Source organism: Trachemys scripta, unplaced genomic scaffold (assembly GCF_013100865.1).
Source record: "Trachemys scripta elegans isolate TJP31775 unplaced genomic scaffold, CAS_Tse_1.0 scaffold_60, whole genome shotgun sequence".
In the NCBI taxonomy this organism is placed as follows: Eukaryota; Metazoa; Chordata; order Testudines; family Emydidae; genus Trachemys; species Trachemys scripta.
The window spans coordinates 1653-28782 of NW_023260546.1; the positions used below are offsets into that span (position 1 = coordinate 1653).

General features: G+C 51.2%; 1 protein-coding gene across 1 annotated transcript in view; it reads left to right on the forward strand.

The window, feature by feature from the left end:
* The first annotated feature begins 4296 nt into the window (after nucleotides 1-4296).
* LOC117870606 (zinc finger protein 850-like) overlaps nucleotides 4297-27130 on the forward strand; it is a 31202-nt gene continuing 8368 nt past the window's right edge. Inside the window, exons 1-3 of the mRNA XM_034757809.1 lie at nucleotides 4297-4450; nucleotides 13868-13984; nucleotides 14711-16091. Of these exons, the coding sequence (XP_034613700.1) occupies nucleotides 4417-4450; nucleotides 13868-13984; nucleotides 14711-16091 (1532 nt within the window). The 5' untranslated portion in view covers nucleotides 4297-4416. The remainder of the gene's footprint in view (nucleotides 4451-13867; nucleotides 13985-14710; nucleotides 16092-27130) is intronic.

The following is a 27130-nucleotide window of genomic DNA, read 5'->3' on the forward strand; positions in this document are numbered from 1 at the left end:
TGTGTGCAGTTCTGGTCTCCCATGTTTAAGATGGATGAATTCAAACTGGAACAGGTACAGAGAAGGGCTACTAGGATGATCTGAGGAATGGAAAACCTGTCTTATGAAAGGAGACTCAGGGAGATCGGCTTGTTTAGCCTAACCAAGAGAAGGCTGAGGGGAGATATGATTGTTCTCTATAAATATATCCGAGGGATAAATACCAGGGAGGGAGAGGAATTATTTAAGATCAGTACCAACGTGGACACAAGAACAAATGGATATAAACTGGCCATCAGGAAGTTTAGACTTGAAATTAGACGAAGGTTTCTGACCATCAGAGGAGTGAAGTTCTGAAACAGCTTTCCAAGGGGAGCAGTGGGGGCAAAAGACATATCTGGCTTCAAGACTAAGCTTGATAAGTTTATGGAGGGGATGGTATGATGGGATAGCCTAATTTTGGCATTTAATTGATCTTTGACTATTAGCGGTAAATATGCCCATTGGCCTGTGATGGGATATTAGATGGGGTGGGATCTGAGTTATTACAGAGAATTCTTTCCTGGGTGTCTGGCTGGTGAGTCTTGCCCACATGCTCAGGGTTTAGCTGATTGCCATATTTGGGGTCGGGAAGGAATTTTCCTCCAGGGCAGATTGGCAGAGGCCCTGGGGGGGTTTTTGCCTTCCTCTGCAGCGTGGGACACGAGTCACTTCCTGGTGGATTCTCTGCACCTTTAAATCTTTAAACCATGATTTGAGGACTTCAATAGCTCAGACATAGGTTAGGGGTTTGTTGCGGGAGGGGTGGGTGAGATTCTATGGCCTGCGTTGTGCAGGAGGTCAGACTAGAAGATCATATTAGTCCCTTCTGACCTTAAAGTCTATGACTCTAAGATTGGACGATTGAGATGATAAAGGAGCACTCAAGGACAATAAGGCCATTGCGGAGAAACTAAATGAATTCTTTGCATTGGTCTTCAGGGCTGAGGATGTGAGGGAGATTCCCAAACCAGAGCCATTCTTTTTAGGTGACAAATCTGAGGAACTGTCCCAGATTGAGGTGTTATTAGGGGAGGTTTTGGAACAAATTGATAAACTAAACAGTAATAAATCTCCAGGACAAGATGGTTTTCACCCAAGAGTTCTGAAGGAACTCAAATGTGAAATTGCAGAACTACTAATTGTAGTCTGTGACCTATCACTTAAATCAGCTTCTGTACCAGATAACTGGAGGATAGCTAATGTGAGGCCAATTTTTAAAAAGGGCTCCAGAGGTGATCCCAGCAATTACAGGCCGGTAAGCCTGACTTCAGGCAAATTGGTTGAAACTCTAGTAAAGAACAAAATTGTCAGACACATAGATAACAATTTGTTGGGGAAGAATCAACATGGTTTTTGTAAAGGGAAATCATGCCTTACCAATCTGCTAGAATTCTTTGAGGGGGGTCAACAAGCATGTGGACAAGGAGCACCCTCAGCAGATTTGCAGATGACACTAAACTGGGACGAGTGGTAGATACGCTGGAGGGTAGGGATAGGATACAGAGGGACCTAAACAAATTAGAGGATTGGGCCAAAAGATCTGATGAGGTTCAACAAGGACAAATGCAGAGTCCTGCACTTAGGACGGAAGAATCCCATGCACTGCTACAGACTAGGGACCGAATGGCTAGGTAGCAGTTCTACAGAAAAGGACCTAGGGGTTACAGTGGACGAGAAGCTGGATATGAGTCAACAGTGTGCCCTTGTTTCCAAGAAGGCTAACGGCATTGGGGCCTTATAAGTAGGGGGCATTGCCAGCAGATCGAGGGACGTGATCATTCCCCTCTATTTGACATTGGTGAGGCCTCATCTGGAGTACTGTGTCCAGTTTTGGGCCCCACACTACAAGAAGGATGTGCAAAAATTGGAAAGAGTCCAGCGGAGGGCAACAGAAATAATTAGGGGACTGGAGCACATGACTTATGAGGAGAAGCTGTGGGAACTGGGATTGTTTAGTCTGCAGAAAAGAAGAATGAGGGGGGATTTGATAGGTGCTTTCAACTACCTGAAAGGGAGTTCCAAACAGGATTGATCTAGACTGTTCTCAATGGTAGCAGATGACAGAACAAGGAGTAATGGTCTCAAGTTGCAGTGGGGGAGGTTTAGGTTGGAAATTAGGAAAAACTATTTCACTAGGAGGGTGGTGAAGCACTGGAATGGGTTCCCTAGGGAGGTGGTGGAATCTCCATCCTTAGAGGTTTTTAAGGTCATGCTTGGCAAAGCCCTGGCTGGGATGATTTAGTTGGGAATTGGTCCTGTTTTGAGCAGGGGGTTGGACTAGATAAACTCCTGAGGTCCCTTCCAACCCTGATATTCTATGATTCTAAGGGGAATCTAGTGGATATAGTGTACTTAGATTTTCAGAAAGCCGTTGACAAGGTCCCTCAGCAAAAGCTCTTAAGCAAAGTAAGCTGTCATGGGATAAGAGGATAGGTCCTCATGAATTGGCAACTGGTTAAAATATAGGAAAAGGGTAGGAATAAATGGTCAGTTTTCAGAATGGAGAGAGGTAAATAGTGGTGTCCCTCAGAGGTCTGTACTGGGACCAGTCCTATTCAACATATTCGTAAGTGATCTGGAAAAAAGGGGTAAACAGTGAGGTGGCAAAACTTGCAGATGATACAAAACTACTCAAGATAGTGTGACAAAGTTCCTCCTCTATCTTGGCGAGTCCTGCACTTACTGGCAGATTTTCTTGCCTCAGAGATTCACCATGTGGGTTGGGGAACAGCCCAGAGACCTTCCCCTCTGGAAGAACCCACAGTCCCAGGCAATTGGGAGGTTTGGGGGGAACCCGGACCCGCCATCTACTCCGAGTTCCAGCCCAGGGCCCTGTGGACTGCAGCTGTCTATAGTGCCTCCTGTAACAGCTGCATGATAGCTATAACTCCCTGGGCTACTTCCCCATGGCCTCCTCCAAACACCTTCCTTATTCTCACCACAGGACCTTCCTCCTGGTGTCTGATAACGCTTGTACTCCTCAGTCCTCCAGCAGCACACCCTCTCACTCTCAGCTCCTTGCACCTCTTGCTCCCAGCTCCTCACACTCACACCACAAACTGAAGTGAGCTCCTTTTAAAAACCTAGGTGCCCTGATTAGGCTGCCTTAATTGATTCTAGCAGCTTCTTCTTAATTGGCTCCAGGTGTCCTAATTTGCCTGCCTGCCTTAACTGGTTCTAGCAGGTTCCTGATTACTCTAGTGCAGCCCCTGCTCTGGTCACTCAGGAAACAAAAAACTACTCATCCAGTGACCAGTATATTTGCCCTCTACCAGACTCCTGTACCCCACTGGTCTGGGTCTGTCACAATAGTTAAGACCAAAGCAGACTGCGAAGAGCTACAAAAGGATCTCTCAAAACTGGGTGACTGGGCAACAAAATGGCAGATTAAATTCAATGTTGATAAATGCAAAGTAATGCACATTAGAAAACATAATCCCAACTGTACATATAAAATGATGGGGACTAAATTGGTTGTTACCACTCAAGAAAGAGATCTTGGAGTTATTGTGGATAGTTCTCTGAAAACATCCACTCAATGTGCAGTGGCGTCAAAAAAGCAAACAGAATGTTGGGAATAATTAAGAATGAGATAGATAATAAGGCAGAAAATATCATGTTTCTATATAAATCCATGGGACGCCCACATCTTGAATACTGTGTGTAGAAAAGGGCAACAAAAATGACTAGGGGCATGGAATGGCTTCCGTATGAGAAGAGATTAATAAGACTGTTTCTTTTCAGCTTGGAAAAGAGACGACTAAAGGAGGATATGATAGAAGTCTATAAAATCATGATTGGTGGGCAGAAAGTAAATAAGAAAGTGTTATTTAATCCTTCTTGTAACACAAGAACTAGGAGTCACCAAATGAAATGAATAGGCAGCAGGTTTAAAACAAATAAAAGGAAGTAGTCCTTCACACAATGCACAGTCAACCTGTGGAACTCCTTGCCAGAAGATGTTGTGAAGGCCAAGACTATAACAAGGATTAAAAAAAAAAAGAGAGTTCATGGAGGATTGGTCCATCAATGGCTATTAGGAAGGATGGGCAGGAATGGTGTCCCTAGTCTCTGTTTGCCAGAAGCTGGGAATGAGCAACAGGGGATAGATCACTTGATGTTTACCTGTTCTGTTCATTCCCTCTGGGCACCTGGCACTGGCCACTGTCGGAAGACAGGATACTGGGCTAGATGGACTTTTGGTCTGACCCAGTATGACCGTTCTTATGTTCCTCTCCCCCACGAATAGTGGTGCTGTGAGTGGGGCAGCAGGTATTGAGTGTTGGACCCTTGCTCTTTCAGGGACCGGTGACCTTCGAGGAGGTGGCTGTGTATTTCACCAGGGAACAGTGGGCTCTGCTGGACCCGATTCAGAGAGCTCTCTACAGAGATGTCATGCAGGAGAACTATGAGAATGTGACCTCGCTGGGTAAGGATTCCCATCCCCTTGGTTATTACAAGGGGAAAGGAAGAGTTAATATTCACAACACCCCACAATGCCACCTCTGCTCTGCCCTGTTTCAGCATCACCCCAACATGCCAGTGACACACACACTACCAGAGACCCTCCCCTGCTGCAGAACACTCTGGGAACAGAGCACAGGCGCAGTACAGCACAAAATCTAACACAGTCTCTTTGCAAAGGCCAAATTTGGATATAGGTCCAGTGTAACAAACAAACAGAAGCTTCCGACCCCTGGCCGGCACTCAAACACTGAGTCTACTGTACACGCACCAGCTCAGCCTTGCAAAGCAATACCACTCTGCAAGCCTGCGTGGCAGTCTCTCTGGGTCTAGCCCTGGGGGAGGCCATGCTTCCTCGCTGTCCAACCCTTAGCACTGCAATCAATTAGTGGGGAATTAGCAGCCTTTAGATTGCTCAGTCCACTTGATCCTGGCTGAGCAATAGTGAGTCTATGAACCCCTGCCCTCAGGCAGGACAGGGCAGCACGTAGTCAGGGTCTCTGGCAACGCCTTCTAGCCTAATGTGGGGAGGCTGCCACCCCAGGGGTTGGGGGGTTAGGGGGACCCGGGCCCACCCTGCTCTACCGGGTCCCAACTCAGGGCCCTAACAGTGGCAGAGTGTTGCACCACTGGGTAAGCGGGGATCCACCCACAACACGCTAACCTATCAGGCCAAAGCCCAACCAGAGGGTCGCCTAGTTTCCCTGGGCTACTTCCTACCGCCCCCGAATTTGGTACCTCCATGCTGTAGGTGTCCTCTGTCTCCCTGGGATGGGTGATCAGTGGTAGCCCCAGGCGTTTGTCAGCACCAAACTCTGGCCAGGCATCCTGCGGCAGTCCTGGGAGCTCCTCCTCAATGTCCTGCCCCAGCAACAGGGGGGAAGCGTCCAGCTCCCTCGGTAGCTCCAGCGCAAATAAGGGCCAGCCTTTTGTACTTCTGCTTCTGTCCGGTGGGATGGGCATGGTTCTGAAGCCCAAGGGGTGGGTTACGGCCCTCCGGGTCTAACTCTGAGGGAGGCCATACCTCCTCGCTACCCACTCCCCTCTCCTCCCCGTGAGGTTTCCTTCGGAGTCGTTGTCTTCACTTTGCCATTGATCGACCTTGGAGTCCTCTAGCACCTATGCCCCCAGGCTGCTGGCAATCTCTGTGACAAGAACACGCCCTTGTGCACCTTCGCTGACACAACCTGCAACACGCAGCATGGGAATGAGGCAGGCTGGGTCCCTCAGGGTTCACATGTACCTCTCTTCATCCCACAGTCTCAGCTCTGCCAAGCTGCTCCAGCTAATCCATCCTCCTTTCAATTACAGCTGACACACTGTACACAGCTGGAGGACAGGTGGATAAATGCCGATGTTCCAATCTGTGGAACACAACACAAACAATGGCATGTTCTTAGTCCTTCCTTGTGTCTATTGTAGATTCATAGATTTTATGGCCAGAAAGGACTATTCGTTCATCTAATTTGGCCTGCTGTATAACACAGGCTACAGAATTTCATCTAGATACTGCCTTGTGTTTGACTAAATCATCTTCCGGAAAGACATCCAGTCTTGACCTGAAGACTTCCTGAGATGGAGAAGATGCCACTGACCTTTGTAGTTTGTGAACCTTTGCACCAGCCTTACTGAACTGTTTCCAGTGGCTAGTGCCAACTCAAGGATTAGAGAAGGGCAGAGTTAAGGTTGCCCAGTGCGGCCTCATGTCCTCCCAGCATGTGGATGGGAGCTAAAACCTAAACTTCTGAAAACTAGAAAATGATGCCATACCTGCAACACAACCTTAACTCTGCCTTAATGTACTTTATGGGTATTTTACCCTGATTTTTTAATGGATTTTTTGCCACTCTAACTGTATCTACCTTACAGCTTTTCCTAGCACAGCTGTGATGGTTAGCGGTGTGATTTTTACACCTCTAAGTGCCAGTGCTATGCTGGCAAAACTTGTAAGTACAGACCGGGCAAGACTCTGTATGTGGACTTTAGAGCACTTTAAAATAGGTCTCTGAACCCACATATTTTGTAATCAGAGGGGAAAACTTCCAATAGGAACTTCTGCAGAATGCAAGAAAAAGGCACAACACACGTTGCCTGAAACTATCAGCAGTCAGGCTCCATCTCAAATTCATGGGTGTGGTTTAGGTTCAGTGGCCGCAGCATAGACCCTCTTGACCCACCCCAAAGAGGCAGTGGGGGCTACGTACTACCTGAGAGAAATGCCAAGTGATGGAGATCAGTCCGGGGACAATGAGAACCGGAGTTTCAGCCCCAGCTGTGTGTAAGAAAATATGACAAAAGGAAGATGATTTTGTAAAAAGCTGCCAAAGCGGGGGGGGCTGTATCTTAGGAACTTCTTTAACAAATCTCCCCATATTTGACCCACTAACCCTTCCCTGAATGCCCATGAAAAATGTGCCCTGCTAATTTCAAGAGAATCCAAATAAACATGTGGAATTTAGGGGAGTTAGAATAGGTGGCTTTTAAACAGAAAATAATGCTTCCGTCGAGCTAGGTACTGCCTCCCGCGGAGGTGGATGACCTACGCTGATGGGAGAACCTTTCTCCTTGCTGTAGCGAGTGTCTACACTGATGCACTACAGCAGGACAGTCGCAGTGTCTCCAAGTGTAGACAAGCCCTGAGATACGACATTCAGTGACACCCCTGTCCCTCCTTTTCCTTACTGCGCTGAATCCCACCAGCCCATGCTCACCAGTCCTGGCTTTCCTACACCTCTCCCATTGTCTCAGTGTTTCTCTCTGATTAAGAAGCAGATCCAGGGTGACTTCCCCTCTGGCTGGAGTCTTTACTTCCTAGAACACGGAGTTAATGACTGTGTTTTAGGAGCCGCATTTCCAAGAAGGCCAACGGCATATTGGGCTGCATTAGTAGGAGCATTGCCAGCAGATCGAGGGAAGTGATTATTCCCTTCTATTCAGCACTAGTGAGGCCACAGCTGGAGTATTGTCCAGTTTTGTTCCCCCCTCTACAGAAGGGATGTGGACAAATTGGAGAGAGTCCAGCGGAGGGCAACGAAAATGGTCAGGGGGCTGGGGCACATGACTTATGAGGAGAGGCTAAGGGAACTGGGGTTATCTAGTCTACAGAAGAGAAGAGTGAGGGGGGGATTGGATAGCAGCCTTCAGCTACCTGAAGGGGGGTTCCAAAGAGGATGGAGCTCGGCTATTCTCAGTGATGGCAGATGACAGAACAAGGGGCAAGTTGCAGTGGGGGAGGTGTAGGTTGGTGTAGACGTCCCGGGTAGGGGCTGGTCCCTCATGGGGGCGGCTGGGAGCCAGGCCGCCTCACTACCCGAGGCGGGGAGCAGTTCAGTCTTGCGTGCCCAGGCCTAGGTTGGGCGGGCAGCCAACCGTAGTACAGGGCTCAGTCCCTCGGGCAGGGAGTGAGCAAACAAACAGTAAGTTCGGGGCTCAGTCCCTCGGGCAGGGAGTGAGCAAACAAACAGTAAGTTCAGGGGCTCAGGCCCTCGGGCAGGGAGGAGGAGAGACTGCCACCCGGCGTGGGGTGGCAGGGGGAAACACAGGCCCACCCACTCCACTGTGTTCCAGCCCGGGGCCCTATCAGCAGCAGTCCGTCTGCTGCTGGGTCAGTGGGGATCCTGACCGCAACACACTGACATGGGTTCGGGGTCGGCCATCCCCGGGCCACTTCCCATCTCCTCCTCCATGGGTACCTGTGCGTCCTGAGCTTCGTCCGCTGTGTCCCAGATTATGGGCTCCTCAGGGCAGCGAGCGCTGGGTAGGTCGGGCGGTTCCTCCGGACCCTCGGTGAGGGGAAGTTCAGTCCACTCCTCAGGACACCAGGCTCGGGGCAGGAGCGGTGCAGCAGGATCTCAGGCACCAGCGTCTGCCCTCTCCCGCAGTCGGGCCGCAACTGAGTGCTGGGGCCGGGCCTTTATACTTCCTGTCCCGCCTCTTGACTTCCGGGGGGCGGGGACAGGCGGTGACTCCACCCACTCTGGTGGCTGTTCTGGCTCGTCCCTCACGGGGTAGCTGGGAGCCAGGCCGCCTCACTACACGGCCCCTCCCTCAAGGCTGGCTCCCGGGTAACGGGGTCAGACCCTTCCATGCCCCCCAGGCGGGAAAGAAAGTCAGCATTTGCGTGTTCCTTCCTGGCCCGATGGCAAACGGTGAAGGCATAGGGCTGCAGCGCCAAATACCACCGCTGCAGCCGCATATTATGGTCCTTTATGCGGGCCAACCACTGGAGGGCAGAGTGGTCAGTGACCAAGGTGAACGGGGTGCCCAGGAGGTAATACCACAGGGCATCACAAGCCCACTTCGCGGCAAGGGCTTCCTTCTCCACCACCGCATAGCTTTTCTCGTGGGGGAACAGCTTCCGACTAATGTAGAGGACCGGATGCTCTTCGTCGTCTACCTCTTGGGAGAGGACCGCCCCGAGTCCCACATCGGAGGCGTCCATTTGCAGGACAAAGGTCCGGTTAAAATCGGGGCTATATAGGACCGGCTCCTGGCAGAGGCTTGTTTTGAGGGTTTGGAAGGCCTCATCACACTCGCGGGTCTAAATCAGTTGCCGCGGACTGTCCTTGGTCAAGAGCCCCGTCAAGGGGGCGGCAATCACCGTGAATTGGGGGATGAACCGTCGATAATATCCTGCCAACCCCAGAAACTGGTGTACCTGGCGTTTCGTGGCGGGCGGAGGGCAGGTTGCAATGGCCTGTACCTTATCCACCAGTGGCTTTACCTGTCCATGTCCGATAGTATATCCCAGGTACGTGGTTTCTTGCCGGCCGATGCGGCACTTCTTCGGGTTGGCTGTTAACCCGGCCGCCCGCAGAGACCTCAGGACGGCTGCAACCCGTTCTAGATGGTTCTCCCACTGAGGACTGTAAATGACTATGTCATCCAAATAAGCCGCCGCGTAATCTTGATGGGGTTGGAGGAGGCGGTCCATCAGGTGCTGAAACGTGGCCGGAGCCCCGTGGAGGCCGAAAGGCATTCGGGTAAACTGGTAGAGGCCCATAGGGGTGGCAAACGTGGTCTTCTCCCTGGAAGCAGGTTCCAGGGGGATCTGCCAGTACCCCTTGCTAACGTCGAGGGTGGTGATATAGCCGGCCTCTCCTAGCCGGGCCAACAGCTCATCTATCCGGGGCATGGGATACACATCGAACTTGGAGATGGCATTTACGCGCCTGAAGTCGATGCAAAATCATTGGGAACCGTCAGGCTTCGGTACCAGCACGACGGGGCTTCGCCACTCGCTGTGCGATGGTTCAGTCACCCCCAAGTCTAGCATCGCCCGTACCTCCTCATCCACAATCTGTTTCCAGTGATATGGCAAGGGCCTGGTCGCGCCCCGAATTACCACCCCCGGCTCAGTCTGAATCTTATGGTATATCAGGGTGGTGGACCCCGGTTGAGCCATGAAGGTGTGTGAAAAGGCTCGCAGGAGGCACCGAGTCTGCTTGAGCTGGTCCTCCGTTAATGTCTCCCCAAGTTGGGGTTCCTCAGGGCCCTCGGTGTGGGTAATCTGGGGCCCTAGCTCTGGTTCCGTCGGGTAGGGGTTAATCAGCAGCCCTTCTCGTTCCCGCCAGGGCTTGAGGAGGTTGACATGATACCGCTGTATCTTTTTCTTCCGGTCGGGCTGGTTAATCTCATATGTAACTGGGCCCACCTTCTGGACGACTTCATATGGCCCTTGCCATCGGGCCAGGATTTTTGACTCTCTGGAAGGGAGTAGCAGTAACACCCGGTCTCCAGGTTGAAAGTCCCGTGTTTGGGCGTCCTGGTTATAAGTCTGGGCTTGCGCCTCCTGGGCGGCTTTCAAATTTTCTCGTGCCTGGGCCCCAGCCTGCTTAAGACGCTCCTCAAGCTGGACCACGTACTTTAAGAGGCCCTGGGCTGGTGACGGGGTTTGCTCCCAAGTCTCCCTCATTAGGTCCAATAGGCCCCGAGGTCAACGGCCATATAGTAGCTCGAATGGTGAGAACTTGGTCGACGACTGGGGAACTTCTCGGACCGCCAGGAGCAAGGGTGGGAGTAGCTGGTCCCATCGACGAAGGTCCTCCTGGGGGAACTTCCGGAGCATATCCTTTAGGGTCCGGTTGAACCTTTCGACCAACCCGTCAGTCTGGGGGTGATAGACTGATGTGCGCAATTGCTTGACCCCCCAGAAGTTCACACACCTGCTGAAGCAGCCGTGAAGTAAAGTTGGTCCCCTGATCCGTGAGGATCTCGCGGGGCAAGCTGACTTGGGCAAAAACCTTCACCAGTTCATTGGCGATGGCGCAGGCTGTGATATTCCAGAGGGGAATTGCCTCGGGGAACCGGGTGGCGTAGTCCAACATTACCAGGATATACTGAAATCCCGCATTGCTCTTGGGAAGGGGCCCCACCAGGTCCATGGCCATGCGTTGGAAGGGGGTCTCGATTAAAGGCATCGAGATCAACGGGGCCTTGGGAGTCCATGCCGGGGCGGCCAACTGGCAGTCGAGGCAGGAGTTGCAGTACCTCTTTACTTCCTGGTACACCCCCGGCCAGAAGAAGCGCCCCAGGATCCGGGCCAGGGTCTTCTCGTGACCGAGGCGTCCAGCCGCGGGGACGTCGTGGGCCAGCTTCATGACGGCCCGTCGATGACACCGGGGAACGAGGAGTTGGGTCCGGGTTTCCCCCGTGTGGGGGTCCCGTTCGACGCGATATAGGCGCTCCTGCCTCAACTCAAAGTGTGGCCACTGGACTGCTCGACCAGGGTCGAGGACAGTCCCGTCCACAATAGCCAGTTGTTCATACACCTGCTGAAATGTGGGGTCGGCCCGTTGGTCCCGGCAAAAGTCCATGGTGGGCGAGGGATCCTCCCCTGCCCCTGGGGGAGCGTTCTCTGGTTCTCCCGTTGAGCGGGTGGTCTCGGGGGTCTCTCCCTCGCTCTCGGGGACTTCCCCTTCGAAGGCTGGCGTGGCCCGTGGGTTGCCTCCTGCGTGGTGGCGGAGGATTGCTGGAAACTCTGGCCAGTCCCGACCCAGGATCACTGGGTATGCCAGTCGCGGGGCAAGTCCCACCACCATTGACCGAGTGACCCCCTCAATCATCAGTTGGGCCCGGGTACTCCGGTAGGGCCGTCTGTCTCCGTGGATGCACTGCAGCTGAATTTCCCCCAGTCGGGCATCAGCTGGGGGACCGAAGTGTCGGCGGACTAGCGTCTGTCCGCAGCCCGAGTTGAGGAGGGCCACCGTCGGGTATCCCTCAATGACCACAGGTACGGTGATCTTAGCCGCTTGTGAAAGACGGGCACGAGCCTCCCCTGCACAGACCTGACCAAAGGTACAATCCAGTCCCGGGCAATCCCGCTGGAGATGGCCATACTCCCCGCAGGAAAAACAGGGCCCCCGGGTTGCCCATTCCATCTGTAGCCGAGTCCCAGGGTGGTTTCTAGGCGGACTCCGGTGGCGCTGTGGCGGAGGACCCAGGCCCGTCCCTGTGGTGGAAGAACCTGGGTGAACTGCTCGAGCACCACCTGCTCCAGTAGCTCTTCCGACGTTCGGCGCTCGGGCTGCAACCACCGCTTGCAAGTCTCCCGGAGTTCCTCGGCCACCCGCCGAGGCTGGGTCCCGGTGGGGTAGGTCAGACTCCTAAACCGCTGGCGGAAACTTTCGGGACTCACATCCAGGGCGTCCAGAATGGCAGTCTTTACTTGGCTGTAATCTTGGGCTGCCTCCACTGACAGCCCTCGATAGACTGTCTGCTCAGTCCCAGTCAAGTACAGGGCCAAGATGGAAGCCCACTGCTTCAGGGCCCAGCCGGCGACGACTGCCACCCGCTCGAAGGTGACAAGAAAGGCTTCAGGGTCGTCGTCGGGTACCATCTTCGTTAGCCGGATTGGGGGGCTGGGTCATGTGGTCCCAGCTGTGCCTCCCGGCTGTGCTTCCCCAGGTCGGGCCAGCGCCCCTGCGAGCTGCTGAAGACATTGCTGCTGGAAGTCCTGGTGCTGGGTGACTAGGTCTTGAATGAGCTGGTTCTGCTGGGTTCCCAACTGCTCCACGAGCTGCTGCTGCAGCTGTGCGGCCTGCTGTTCCTTTTGCTGTTGCAACTGGGCCGCCTGCTGCCGCTCCTGGGTTTCCGTCACCAGGGCCAAGAGCTGGGACAGATCCATCTCTCGGGACGGGGATCTTTCTCCCCCGGCTCCTCTCTCCCCGGGGTCGAGAGTTCGCGCCCACATCCTGGGCGGAACTCCTCAGAGAAGGCACCACGTGTAGACGTCCTGGGGAGGGGCTGGTCCCTCACGGGGGCGGCTGGGAGCCAGGCTGCCTCACTACCCGAGGCGGGGAGCAGTTCAGTCTTGTGTGCCCAGGCCTAGGTCGGGCGGGCAGCCAACCGTAGTACAGGGCTCAGGCCCTCAGGCAGGGAGTGAGCAAACAAACAGTAAGTTCAGGGGCTCAGGCCCTCAGGCAGGGAGGAGGAGAGACTGCCACCCGGCGTGGGGTGGCAGGGGGGAACACAGGCCCACCCACTCCACTGTGTTCCAGCCCGGGGCCCTATCAGCAGCAGTCCGTCTGCTGCTGGGTCAGTGGGGATCCTGACCGCAACACACTGACATGGGTTCGGGGTCGGCCATCCCTGGGCCACTTCCCATCTCCTCCTCCATGGGTACCTGTGCGTCCTGAGCTTCGTCCGCCGTGTCCCAGATTATGGGCTCCTCAGGGCAGCGAGCGCTGGGTAGGTCGGATGGTTCCTCCGGACCCTCAGTGAGGGGAAGTTCAGTCCGCTCCTCAGGATACCGGGCTCGTGCGGTGCAGCAGGAGCTCGGGCACCAGCATCTGCCCTCTCCCACAGTCGGGCCGCAACTGAGTGCTGGGGCCGGGCCTTTATACTTCCTGTCCCGCCCCTTGACTTCCGGGGGGCGGGGACAGGCGGTGACTCTGCCCACTCTGGTGGCTGTTCTGGCTCATCCCTCACGGGGCGGCTGGGAGCCAGGCCGCCTCACTACAGTTGGATATTTGGAAACACTATTTCACTAGGAAGGTGGTGAAGCACTGGCATGGGATCCCTAGGGAGGTGGTGGAATCTCCTTCCTTAGAGGTTTTTAAGGCCTGGCTTGACAAAGCCGTGGCTGGGATGATTTAGTTGGGGTTGATCCTCTTTGAGCAGGGGGTTGGACTAGATACCTCCTGAGATCTCTTCCAACCCTAATCTTCTGTGATTCTATGAGCAGTGTCTGGCTGTGTGTGTTCTCAGCAGAGATGGGGATAGTTAAATCCCTCATACACAGAGTGTTCTGCACCTTTGAGCACCTGAGGAGCTGCCCCTGGGATTTGACGGCTTTAAAATGGGCTGAGGTTAAACCAATAGACTTCTTTGTAAGAAATGTCCCATGAACTCCCCTGATCTCCCTTGTTTTCTATCCCCTCAGCAGGGTTTCCTGTTCCCAAACCTGATGTGATCTCCCAGCTAGAACGAGGGGCAGAGCCGTGGCTCCTGGATCTCCAGGGCTCTGAGGAAGGAGATATCCTGAGAGCTGCCTGTGCAGGTGAGGGATCATTAAACCAATTCAAAAACTCTCCGTGCCTGAAGGAAGGAGCTGGGACTCCTTAAAAAGGCCTTGGGAGCTCTCGGAGTATCCCCAGGAGGCCTTGTACTCTATGGGCAGCTATCGCTCCTGGCTTCCTACCCATCCTCACTGACACCTGGCAGCAGCTCCCTACCTGATGGGATGTGGAGGCAGAATTGTTCCCCTCCTCTGTCCCCTAAGGAGAGGAGTTTTGCAGAATTCAGCTATTAGGTTTTTTCTGTCTCTCCAGCTCTAATTTTGGTTTGTTTTCCCCTTTTCCACCTGTCAAAGTCAGATTCAGGACTCACAATTTATTAGACCACTCTGTTTATTAGCAAAGCACTCTGCTAATACACCCAGATAATATGAGCACCATGCAAGACTCAAATTATCTTATTTATACAGATAAAAGGGAACTTAACAAGATAACAAAAGGAAGCAGAACTGATAAGTTTACCTGGGGCTAGATATACATATCTTATTTCCTTACTAACTATTACCGATCTCCTGTTAATGTCCCATCATTAGCTTAAGTGGACCCATTGTTTACATACCTTAATGTTTCTCTTCCTGACAACTATATTTCAATATTCCTTATTCCTGCTTAAAGGAACATACGGTATTTCTTTAATCCATTATATTTTTACAATATAATTCATTCTACTTTCACACACCCTGTTTCTGACATTTCTCCCTGTGTCTCAGCAGGTGCTGGGATGATGAGTGAGAAAGAGGAGCAGAATCCTCAGCAGGAAGATGCTGAGCACGTGGAAGCACATGGGGGATTATCGCAAGGATCCCAAGGGAATGTGTCCAGGCGTCATGTGCAGGGAAAAGCCTCTGATTGCCAGCACAGGCCAGAGAGGCAGCAGGGAAACCAGCCAGGTGAGAAACTTGGTAAATCCATTAATTGTCAGGAGACTCACACAGATCTCAAGGAAATCACAGCCCAGCAGAGAACGCCCACAGGAGAGAGAAAAAACACATGCACCGAATGTGGGAAAGACTTCAGTAGCCACTCAGACCTTATGAAACATGAGCGAATCCACACTGGAGAGAGGCCCTATGGATGCGGGGTGTGCGGGAAAACCTTCAGCCAGAGCTCCCACCTTGTTCGGCATCACAGGATCCACTCAGGGGAGAGACCCCATGAGTGCGGCAAGTGCGGGAAACACTTCACTCTGAGCTCCGCTCTGATTAGACACCAGAGGATCCACACGGGAGAGCGACCCTATGAGTGCAGTGAGTGCGGGAAAACCTTCACTGACAGCTCTGCCCTTATTAATCACCAGAGGACCCACACGGGAGAGCGACCCTATACATGTTGTGAGTGCGGGAAACAGTTCACTCGGAGCTCAGGGCTTATTATACATCAGAGGATCCACACAGGAGAGAGGCCCTATGAGTGCTGCAAGTGCGGGAAAAGCTTCACTGTCAACTCAGACCTAATTAATCATCAGAGGATCCACACAGGAGAGAGGCCCCATGAATGCTGCGAGTGCGGGAAAAGCTTCACTCAGAGCTCGGCCCTTATTAGACATCAGAGGATCCACACAGGGGAGCGACCGTATAAATGTTGTGAGTGCGGGAAAAGCTTCACTGTCAAGTCAGATCTTATTGGACATCAGAGAATCCACACGGGAAAGATCCCCTATAAATGCTCTGAGTGCGGGAAAACTTTCACGCAGAGCTCAGCCCTTATTACGCATCAGAGGATCCACACAGGAGAGAGACCCTATGAATGCCGTGAATGCGGGAAAAAATTCACTGTCAAGTCAGACCTTAATAGACATCAGAGGGTCCACACGGGAGAGCGTCCCTATGAGTGCTCTGAGTGCGGGAAACAGTTCAGTCAGAAATCAAACCTTAGAGCACATCAGACAAGCCACACAGGAGAGACACCTTATCAGTGTTGTGAGTGCGGGAAAGGCTTCAGTGTGAGCTCAGCCCTTATAATACATCAGAGAATTCACACGGGAGAGAGACCCTATCGATGCTCAGTGTGCAGGAAAAGTTTCATCCGCAGCTCACACCTGAATAGACATCAGAGTCTCCACTGGAGAGAGAGACAGCATCAAAACTTTGTGTAGGGCAGAGAAAAGATCATTTTTAAAACACATTTGCTAATTCCCACACAGTGACCTTTTGGTTTGTTTGCACTGTTTGTGTCACCCTGTTCTCTCAGCTCCCTCATGTGAGTTGCCCACTTTTGCCTTTTTGCAGGTCGCCTTCTCTGGGGTGAATCCCATGGTCCTTTCTACCAACTCCCTTCTCCAGTGAGTCTTGGGAGTGTGTGTCCCTCCTGCCAGGAGTTTCCATCAGCCCGAGGTGGGGGAAATAGGGGTGAACTCAAGTAGTTAAACTGAGCTAAAATTGATCTGGGCTTTGTCTCCTCCAGGATTTTCCAGCCTAATGTAAGCGCACCACTATATGTGCAGTGCTGACATAGCCCAGGCACAGGGGTTGGGGTTAGCTATCACCTTCCCTTTGACCTGTCCTAATCAACAACAATTTTCCTGGTCTGGACGAGCCCTGAGCATCTCATTTGTACTGTCACTGCACTAGCAGGGCGATTGTTAGTCACCAAGTTCCCCCTTTTGGCAACAGATTGTCTCATCCCCTGTTGTTCTCACGCTAGTCCACGTTGTGCTGGGCAGCAGGTTGTTTTCTTTTTACCACTTTCCTTATTGAAAATCTATTTCAATATAACCAAGAGGAGGAGAAGGAGTGGGACAAATGTATCATTTCAGCCTCTGCTACACCAGAAGGAAATGGGGTGAGTCGGCGTGATTCCCTCCTTCCCCATCACCGTCACTAGGCCCGCTCACTCCAGCAGCACTGGTGTCTGTCTGAGCCACAGTGGAGTTTATCCACCTGTATTCTACCCTTCCACCTCCCAAACATCATAATAGCAATTTGATCCTAAATCCAACTCGTTAGGGCTGGAGATGAAGGTGTCCCAGACCTGGTTGGGGAATTCCAATGAATCCCAACTGTGATCATTCCCAGTTTAAATCCCAGTTCCTGTCTATTGACAGAACCACTTCTGGTCTTTTCCCTGCTGAGCTTGGCTCGTTTGCAGATGAGAAGGTTGGCAGTTTTTCCCTATTACAATGTTGTTTTTTTCAGGGCCAGCTCTATGTACCAGCAAAACAAGCAGGTGCTTGGGGCGGCACATTTGCAGGGAGCGGCATTCCGGCCATCCTTTTTTTTTTTTTTTTTTTTTAAACTCACTTCCTCCCTTCTTGCAACACTGCAGAAGCGGAGAACCCACAGGACCCTGGGAGCTGTAGTTCCTTGCCTAGCTCCCTGCCTATAGAGCCAGCCCTGGAGCAGGGAAAGAACTACATTTCCCAGCATTCCCTTGGCAGCTATCAACAGGAAAGGGAGGGGGAGGGAGTGAGGTAGCTGAGCCATGCTGCAGCTTGCTGTGAATGGAGAGCTGGCTGCTAGAACGGGGTGGCACTGTGAGTGGGGGACAAGTGTGCCCAGCCCAAGGAGTAGAAGGCTTTGCCCCAGATATCCCCTTCAGAAGACTTCCCCAGACTGGCTTAGGGATACTGGTGTGACCTCACCTTGCAGCCCGCAAAGAAGGAATTGGCTGGACTAAATGGACAGTGCATCTCTCTATCTGAAGCCTAGCAAGGGAGGTACGTGGATCCCACTAGAATTTAAAATGAAAAGTAAGGGAGGGGAGGCTCTGCTAGAGGACTTGGGCAGCTTTAGATACAGTACCAGGCACATGGGAGGATTTCCACTTCCGAGCCATGGAAGCAGCAATTGACTTTTTCTTTCCAGATTTAGCTAATATTCAGAAAGGGAATCTAGCCCTCAAAATTCAGGAGTGCTCAAGCTCAATTTGGGCAGCTGTTACTTCATTTCTCCCAAATCAAATATACTGATCCACTGTAACTTGCTGTAGAAAAAGTAGGATAAAATTGAGCAAGAAATGCTTCCTAGTGATTTTTAGGACTGGAATTGCTATTTTCAACTGCCATTACCTTTTTATTTTTATTTGTTTAAAAGGAAGACAGTAATATTGCATTGGCAAATTCCCCATAGAAACAAAGAGTGGAACAAAAGAATAATAAAGGCACCTCTAATTTTCCTCATTTATGTAGGACTGTCTTATAATATGCATCCAGATATCCTCCAATCACACAAGCTGAAAATTGTTCCACTTTACTGCAGTTCTGTAACCATATGAGAACCAATCCTGTCTGTGTTCTGTGCACATCCAAAATTCCTGCTGAATGACCCGCCCTGGGAGCAAGTTACCAGTGACCCAGGGCTGGGACAGCAGGAGGGTGCAGGTTGGGGGGGAGAGCCCAGGGCTGGGGTGGCAGGGGGGTGGGGGGAGGGCACTGGTGTTGGTGGGGGGAGAGCCCAGGGCTGGGGCAGCAAGGGGGTGCAGGGTGGGGGAGCCCAGGGCTGGGGTGGGGGGCAGCCAAAATTTTTTTTGCTTGGGGCGGCAAAAAACCTAGAGCCAGCCCTGGTTTTTTTCTAAATAACACGACTCCATAATAATGAAGTGCTGTGGAGTGAAGAAGGTTTGAATGGATCAGAGGAGAAGGCAACGGGGGAATCTGCCCTCTTGATTTCTGAGTAATCAAATGTAACCTGCTCTGGAATTTCATTTTGTATGAACAAGAAAGTGACTTATACCGCTCTGTGTTGCGGGTTTTTCCCTCTCTCCTGGAGGCTATTTGGTCACAACTGAATATTAGTTTTGTTTTCCTGGATGTAGCTCAGATTTATCAGGGACTTTGGGACAAATGACTGTTTGCTAAACAAGTACTGTCTTATTTTATTTTTGTCTTTCCCACACCGCTGCATGATGACACGGAAGAAGCTCAAGTGCAGTTCACTCACCAGGAGAGGATACTCCGGGCCATCGGGCATGCTACCAAGGAAACAGTAGTGGGTTTAGGGCTCCGCTCTGAAATAGTGAACAGCACACCCCAAATTGTGCAACTAACTGAAGTAACTGGGTGCGTGTGGCCTATGATTTGGGAAACGCTGTCCCTGTCTGTGTTGATGTGGAGAAACCAGAAGTGGCATTTTTGGTCAACTTGCGTTTGGTAGATGCTGCAACTAACTATTCACTACAATGAAATCAGTAGCTGCACACTATCTAATTTTTAATATATTCTGCTCCTTTGGTGACTTACAAGGATTCTGCTGCAGGCGTGTTTTACTCCTGGGGGAATTCTGCACCAAAAATTAAAAATTCTGCACACAATATTTTAAAATTCGGCATATTTTATTTGTCAAAATAACACAATGTAATCATGCTAGCTTCAATTATTTTGGTAATTTATTTCATATTATCTGTCAGCAAGTATGTCTCTAACAATACAGCCCCCCCCAAAAAAAGAATCTGGTGATTTTTTTTTTTGACAAATAGATTCTGAAGTACACCATAACTCCAATGCTGAGGTGGGAAAAAGTGTGAGAGAAATAGTGTACAGGAGAACACAGACCCAGACGTCCGTTATTTCAAATGGAATTTGTTTTGACAAGCTCTAAAGTAAAATTACTTAAGGAGACAAGCTGTGTAACCTTGTACCCCATTAGACTGAATGGATCACTGAGTTCCCCTCTTCTCTGCAAAGCGAAGATGTACAATGTCTGTCAGGAGAAGCCCATGGTTCTTTTTATGAATGGCAATGGATGTGTGAGCTAATAGGTAGTTTTTCTGTTATTTTGTATGGGAGCTGAAACCCCTTTTCCTTTTTTGAGGAAGCTCATGGTCACAGTTCAGCCTTTTAACCCTCAAGCCAGGTATGGAAACCTCCCCACAATGGTCCTTGGATTTCTTTTATTTTGGAGATCTTTGGGCTTCAAACCTCCACAGTGCATGTGGTTCGCAGCAATCGATAGTTTAAGAAAACTGCTGGGTGAAGTGGGACTCTTCCAAACTGACGATAGCCCGAAGTCTGCCTCACATGAAATGGATCAGGCTACGGTGTCTGTGACCAAGGCGTCCTTCACTCCTTGTTTGCCTGTAGACTTCAGGCAAGTGACTGCCATGTGGGGTGAGCTGGAATCCTCAACCATGAAGACCAAGGTAAAGGTGGAAGCCCTTTTGCACCAGGAACCTGTCTAAGAAAGATGGACATTCCAGGACTCCCAGACTGATCCCCTCTGGGGAAGGAAGTTATAACATCAGCACCAGGCTGTGCCAGCCTTGACCTGTCTCCTCGTACCTGAGAGCTTGCGAATGTGGAGTACTGAGCCGGCGACCCCATCGCCTGGCTCCTTGACTGCAGCTCTACCTCCTACTCCATGGGAGTCTAAAGAGCTGCAGCGTTGGAATCACACGTCAATTTCAATATCTGATTGGTACTTATTCTATTTTTCAGACTTTGTTTTTGTCAACTGGGAGTCATCCCAGCCTTCCTATTCTACTCCGGTGGTACAGTGGGGCTCAGTGCGTGCACATGTGCATGAAACCTGTCACATCCACACAACGAAGGAGCTAAAACGAATAATTCTCAAGTATAAATAACCCTAAAATGCTGCCCTACAAAGTGATTGAACATGTGCTCCTCGTTCTGTGAAAGAGGTCAAAGAACCTGAGCTGTCGGATACATACCATTAAAAATCTGCGTATTAAGGTTTTTATCTGTGGAAGCCACTGGGAGAAGGTTAGCCATACACTGGTGAGATCTAAGGCGGGAGCTCTGAAGTTGTGGCTTAAATACGAACAATAAATTGGTGTTAGTGTTAATATATTCAAGCGGCTGAGTGTGGATCACACGGCCTGGGTGAAGTTCTCTGACTGGGATTAATAACTAAAGGGACAGCTGCTTCCTCGGTTCCTGTTTCAGGATTTATAAGGGCTGATTTTCTGCTGTATAATTCTGATGATTTGATTCCAAAGCAAGATAATTGTTAACCGAGTGATTTCCTGATCTGACCTGAACGAGCTCATTGTACTGTGTGCCCCAGAGCTAGCTGGGTGGTGTTACTAATAGTTTAGGTTTAGTTAGATGTGGTATTCATTTTATTTGTTTGTTCATTTTAATGAAATGTATAGAAGGGCTATTGAGTCATTTCTTCCAATAAGCTACATGGGCCAGAACCGTAGAGATCAGCCGGCCCTACTCGGAGCCTTATTAACTCCCTCAATATTAACTCTTAGGTTCTCATATGGGTCCAGCTGGGAGGGGGGGCACACCCTTCTCAGCTCTTGCTACATCCTAGGGGGCTCTCACAAGGGAAAATGAGCTCCCCAGCGCAGGCTTTCAGGAGTAGTGGGGGTGGGCCAGGGGCAATGTGTCTGTCTGCCTGATGAGGGGTTGGTGGAAGGGGGTATCTCAGCCAGTGGCAGAAGTGGCTCCATCCCACCCCCTCCACTCCACATCGGTGCCCAGGGTCCTTCTGCTCAGCCCAAGTTAGGGGCATTTCCCATGCCCCTCTCCCTGCTGAGGTGCCCGTGAGGGCACAGGAGCTTCAGGGGGACACTGATGCTGAGAGTCTCCCTGGGCCAGGGCTGGCCCAGAGCCCTGTGATCCCCACTCCTGTGGCCCCAGCCCACCAGGAGCTGGCGAGATGGGCTGCCCTGGCCTGCCTGCCATGGGGCTGGAAGGTTCCTCCCAGAGGTGACACGTGGGGAGCTCATGTTCCCCACCCCTTTTACATTGTGCCCCTTCAGTATCAGCAGGTACAAATTGTCTCTGCTGGGAGGGGCAGACTGTCCCTGGTGCAGTGTGTGTGCACCCCGACCTGTCGCGGTGGGCAGGGAGCGTGCTGTTACCGCAGTTACAGCCTACCAAATTCTACTGGGTCTCGCCACAATGAGATTCAGGGGTCAGGGTCGCATGGCAGCCCTCAGGTACAGGGCAGCGCAGTCTAGAGGCCAGAGTCAGTACTGTGGTCCTTGCATTCAGGACAGCGCGGCCTAGCGACAGAGTCCATGTAGCAGCCTTCAGATACAGGGCAGCGCAGCCTAGCAGCCAATACTCCGGGGCCATCACTGGGGGGGGGGGCAGTGGCCGAGGTATGGGGGCCTGGGCCCACCCGACTCCACCAGGCCCTGATCAAGGGCTCTAACAGTGATGGAGTGGTCTGCCATTGGGGAGCGGGGAATCCCACCAAAACATGCTGACCTCACACGGTGGGAGATACCACTCGCTCACCCACCTAGCGTCACCTCCACTGAGCTTCCTGAAGCTGCAGTCCATGAGGCATCCAGGTAACTCCCTGGGACCCTGATGGCAACAGAGCTCCAGTCTGGATCTCAGGATCTCCAGCTAGACGACACCTCAGCTGGAGCTTTTCCCCCAAAGGTCCTTCCCCTCCAGCGGTCAGACCAGACTGAGCCAGGCTGCTCCCTTTTTATACTAGCACAGCACTTGGAGCATGCCCAGTACGGTCAGAGGTGCGGGAATTCCTTTGCCCGCAGTGTGGGGTGTGTACACTCTGTCACAGACCCCCACGGTCACATTATTGGGGGGGGGCCCTGACTCCCCAGCAGATGACCGCTCTCCCTCTCCTGCCCCTGGAGGGAGGGGAAACCCTTTACCCATGTCTCCAGCTCCCTTCCTTCCTCAGCTGCAGGAGGTTTCCATATTGTGTTAAAAACACTGCGTGGCAGTTCTGGCCAGCGGGTGGTTGGAGCTGGCTGTGCTGGCTGCAGGGTCCCGCTGTAACCTCATTGTCGCCATTCAGGGCAACTGCACCTGGATTCCCCCTCCGTGGTCACCCAGTGACACCCACCCTTAGGCTTCCCAGCCATCTTGGGTGGAGACGTCTCTCTCCCTTTCCTGAACAGCGTATTTCCAGGCTACACCAACCCTGTTTGCAATGTAATATCCCTCAGCAAGTCCTAAACGGCCAGTGCCTGCCCTTTGCTGTCTCTGCAGTGACTAAGAGCAGTGTCACTGCCAACAGTTATACCCACCCTGCTCTTTGGTGCAAGCACGTTTATTCTTCAGGGGAAAGCATTGTCCAGAAGCCATTAAAAACAAGGAAAGAACCAGAGATCACCCAAACTCCAGCAAGGGCTCTGGCTGGGGATTTGTCCTTCAAACCCCACCACAGCTTTTTCTGTCATCATAACAGCCTTCGCTCAGCGCAAGTCCTCACCCCGTTAATCTGTAAATCTCTCCTTTATGGGGTTTGGGGTTCTGTGATCTGGGAATGGAATCACAGGGTCACCAAAGCACAAACCTGTCCGGGGGTGGGGGGGTCAAACAGCACATTCTGCCCCAGCCTGACTCTGATTCCCCCAATCCCATGAGGCTTGCCTGCACAGGTTCAAATCCTGCTCACAGCAAAGGGCCAAGCACCAGTCCCATGAATGGGCAATGGGGGGTTGTGCTCCTAGGTCACCTTGATGTGTCTCAAAATCCCACCTCCTGAGCTTCTCCGGATGATGCTCAACGACGAAGGAGAAGTGGGGGGGGATCCCGGAGAGAAAGATTCACATCAACAGAGATGCACTGTCCTAGGGCTGGGGGTTCCACGACCACCGCTCCCAAGAGAAGGAGGCGGGTAATGGTTGTTGGGGACTCCCTCCTCAGGGGGACTGAGTCATCTATCTGCCATCCCGACCGGGAAAACCGAGAAGTCTGCTGCTTGCCAGGAGCTAGGATTCATGATGTGACGGAGAGACTGCTGAGACTCATCAAGCCCTCGGATCGCTATCCCTTCCTGCTTCTTCACGTGGGCACCAACGATACTGCCAAGAATGACCTTGAGCAGATCACTGCAGACTATGTGGCTCTGGAAAGAAGGATAAAGGAGTTTGAGGCGCAAGTGGTGTTCTCGTCCATCCTCCCTGTGGAAGGAAAAGGCCCGGGTAGAGACCGTTGAATTGTGGAAGTCAACAAATGGCTATGCAGGTGGTGTCAGAGAGAAGACTTTGGATTCTTCAACCATGGGATGGTGTTCCAAGAAGAAGGATTCCTAGGAAGAGACAGGCTCCACCTAACAAAGAGAGGGAAGAGCATCTTCACAAGCAGGCTGGCTAGCCTAGTGAGGAGGGCTTTAAACTAGGTTCACTGGGGGAAGGAGACCAAAGCCCTGAGGTAAGTGGGGAAATGGGATACGGGGAAGAAGCACGAGCAGGAGAGCACAAGAGGGGAGGACTCCTGCCTCACACTGAGAAAGCGGGGCAATCAGCGAGTTATCTTAAGTGCCTTTACACAAATGCAAGAAGCCTGGAAAAGAAGCAGGGAGAACTGGAAGTCCTGGCACTGTCAAGGAACTATGATGTGATTGGAATAACAGAGACTTGGTGGGATAACTCACAGGACTGGAGTACTGTCATGGATGGATATAAACTGTTCAGGAAGGACAGGCAGGGCAGAAAAGGTTGGGGAGTTGCATTGTATGTAAGAGAGGAGTATGACTGCTCAGAGTTCCAGTATGAAACTGCAGAAAAACCTGAGAGTCTCTGGATTAAGTTTAGAAGTGTGAGCAACAAGGATGATGTCATAGTGGGAGTCTGCTATAGACCACCAGACCAGGGGGATGAGGTGGACAAGGTTTTCTTCAGGCAACTAACGAAAGTTACTAGATCGCAGGCCCTGGTTCTCATGGGGGACTTCAATCACCCCAATATCTGCTGGGAGAGCAATATAACAGTGCACAGACAAGCCAGGAAGTTTTTGGAAAGTGTAGGGGACAATTTCCTGGTGCAAGTGCTGGAGAGAGCTCTTCTTGACCTGCTGCTCACAAACAGAGAAGAATTAGTAAGGGAAGCAAAAGTGGATGGGAATCTGGGAGGCAGTCACCATGAGATGGTCGAGTTCAGGATCCTGACACAAGGAAGAAAGGAGAACAGCAGTATATGGATCCTGGACTTCAGAAAAGCAGACTTTGACTCCCTGAGGGAACTGATGGGCAGGATCCCCTGGGAGAATAACATGAGGGGGAAAGGAGTCCAGGAGAGCTGGCTGTATTTTAAAGAATCCTTATTGAGGTTGCAGGAACAAACCATCCCGATGTGTAGAAAGAATAGTAAATATGGCAGGCGACCAGCTTGGCTAAACAGTGAAATCCTTGCTGATCTTAAACACAAAAAAGAAGCTTACAAGAAGTGGAAGATTGTACAAATGACCAGGGAGGAGTATACAAATATTGCTCAGGCATGCAGGAGTGAAATCAGGAAGGCCAAATCACACTTGGAGTTGCAGCTAGCAAGGAATGTTAAGAGTAACAAGAAGGGTTTCTACAGGTATGTTAGCAACAGGAAGAAGGTCAGGGAAAGTGTGGGGAAGGCAACCTAGTGACAGAGGATGTGGAAAAAGCTAATGTACTCAAAGCTTTTTTTGCCTCTGTCTTCACAAACAAGGTCAGCTCCCAGACTACTGCACTGAGCAGTACAGCATGGGGAGGAGGTGACCAGCTCTCGGTGGAGAAAGAAGCGGTTTGGGACTATTTAGAAAAGCTGGATGAGCACAAGTCCATGGGGCCGGATGCGCTACATCCGAGGGTGCTAAAGGAGTTGGCTGATGTGATTGCAGAGCCATTGGCCATTATCTTTGAAACCTCATGGTGATCCGGGGAGGTCCCGGATGACTGGAAAAAGGCTAACGTAGTGCCCATCTTTAAAAAAGGAAAGAAGAAGGATCCAGGGAACTACAGGCCAGTCAGCCTCACCTCAGTCCCTGGAAAAATCATGGAGCAGGTCCTCAAGGAATCAATTTTGAAGCACTTAGAGGAGAGGAAAGTGATCAGGAACAGTCAGCATGGATTCACCAAGGGCAAGTCATGCCTGACTAACCTAATTGCCTTCTATGAGGAGATAACTGGGTGTGTGGATGATGGGAAAGCAGTGGATGTGTTATTCCTTGACTTTAGCAAAGCTTTTGATACGGTCACCCACAGTATTCTTGCGAGCAAGTTAAAGACGTATACTATAAGGTGGACTATAAGGTGGCTAGAAAGCTGGCTAGATCATTGGGCTCAATGGGTAGTGATAAATACCTAGCTGCTTTTAAGGCAGAGGCAGGGGAGTTCTCGACGAAGCCAAGCAGGTTTATTTCAATCTTTGGTGTCTGGCTAGCCATAAGCCTGACTGGGATGATTGCAATATACTTATGAGAACCTTGTTGTCGGAAGTGGAGCGGAATCAGGTTATAGCTAAGGCTAAGGAGGAAGCACAGAGAAGGCATTTAAGGTTTGAAAAGGAAAGCTATTGGACACCAGAGGTTGTACCAATTGGAATCCTCAGAAGTGAGTGTGCTCGTCCTGGTTTGTTGCTTCAAATCTCTGTACAGACGTTATGTTACTGGAAAAGTGTATAGTGGCAGTGTGTATGTGTTAATGGTTGGAGAAAAGGTGTATGAGTGAAGAGTGGAAGGTTCCTTTGTAAGTTAGAAGAAGCCGAGAAAGAGAGAAGGAAAAAGAACAGAACGAGTTAACGGGAAAATATAGCTAGCAAGCTCAGTCATCCTGGCCCTATCCAAGGACATTGTTCACAGCCAAGACTTGGCTGACAGCCAAGAGAAAGGGGGGCCTGAATGTGCCCAAGCAACTGTGAGATCTGCAAAATACTGCAAGGCATAATGAGGACAACAGAAGGGTTAAAAAGCAGCTTTGCTGGACAGTATTGGCCCAGGGATTTAAAAATTCCCCCACTCTGTTTGGACAGGCTCTGGCCAGAGATTTGGAGGAGTGGGATAATGAGGACAAAGCCCTCCTTCTGCAATATGTAGATGATTTGCTAATTGCTGCTGTGGGTCTAATCCCTTGTCTTAAAACTACTGTGAGTCTCCTGAACTTGGTTGGACTTCGAGGATACAGGGTAGCTCGAAGCAAAGCTCAAATTGCACTCCCTGAAGTTCGGTATCTGGGATTTCACATCAGACGGTGAGAAAGCCTCCTTTCTGTCATTTAAGAGGCTATCTGCCAAGTTCCTATCCCTAGTAACCGTAAACGTCTTAGAGCATTTTTTGGGCATGGCAGGTTTTTGCAGAATGTGGATCCCAGAGTTTGGACTGTGGGCTAAACCTCTGTATGAATGTGTTAAGGGATCAGAGTAGCAGCCGTGTTAGTCTGTATCCGCAAAAAGAAGAACAGGAGTACTTGTGGCACCTTAGAGACTAACAAATTTATTAGAGCATAAGCTTTCGTGGACTACAGCCCACTTCTTCGGACTTCTTGGGCTGT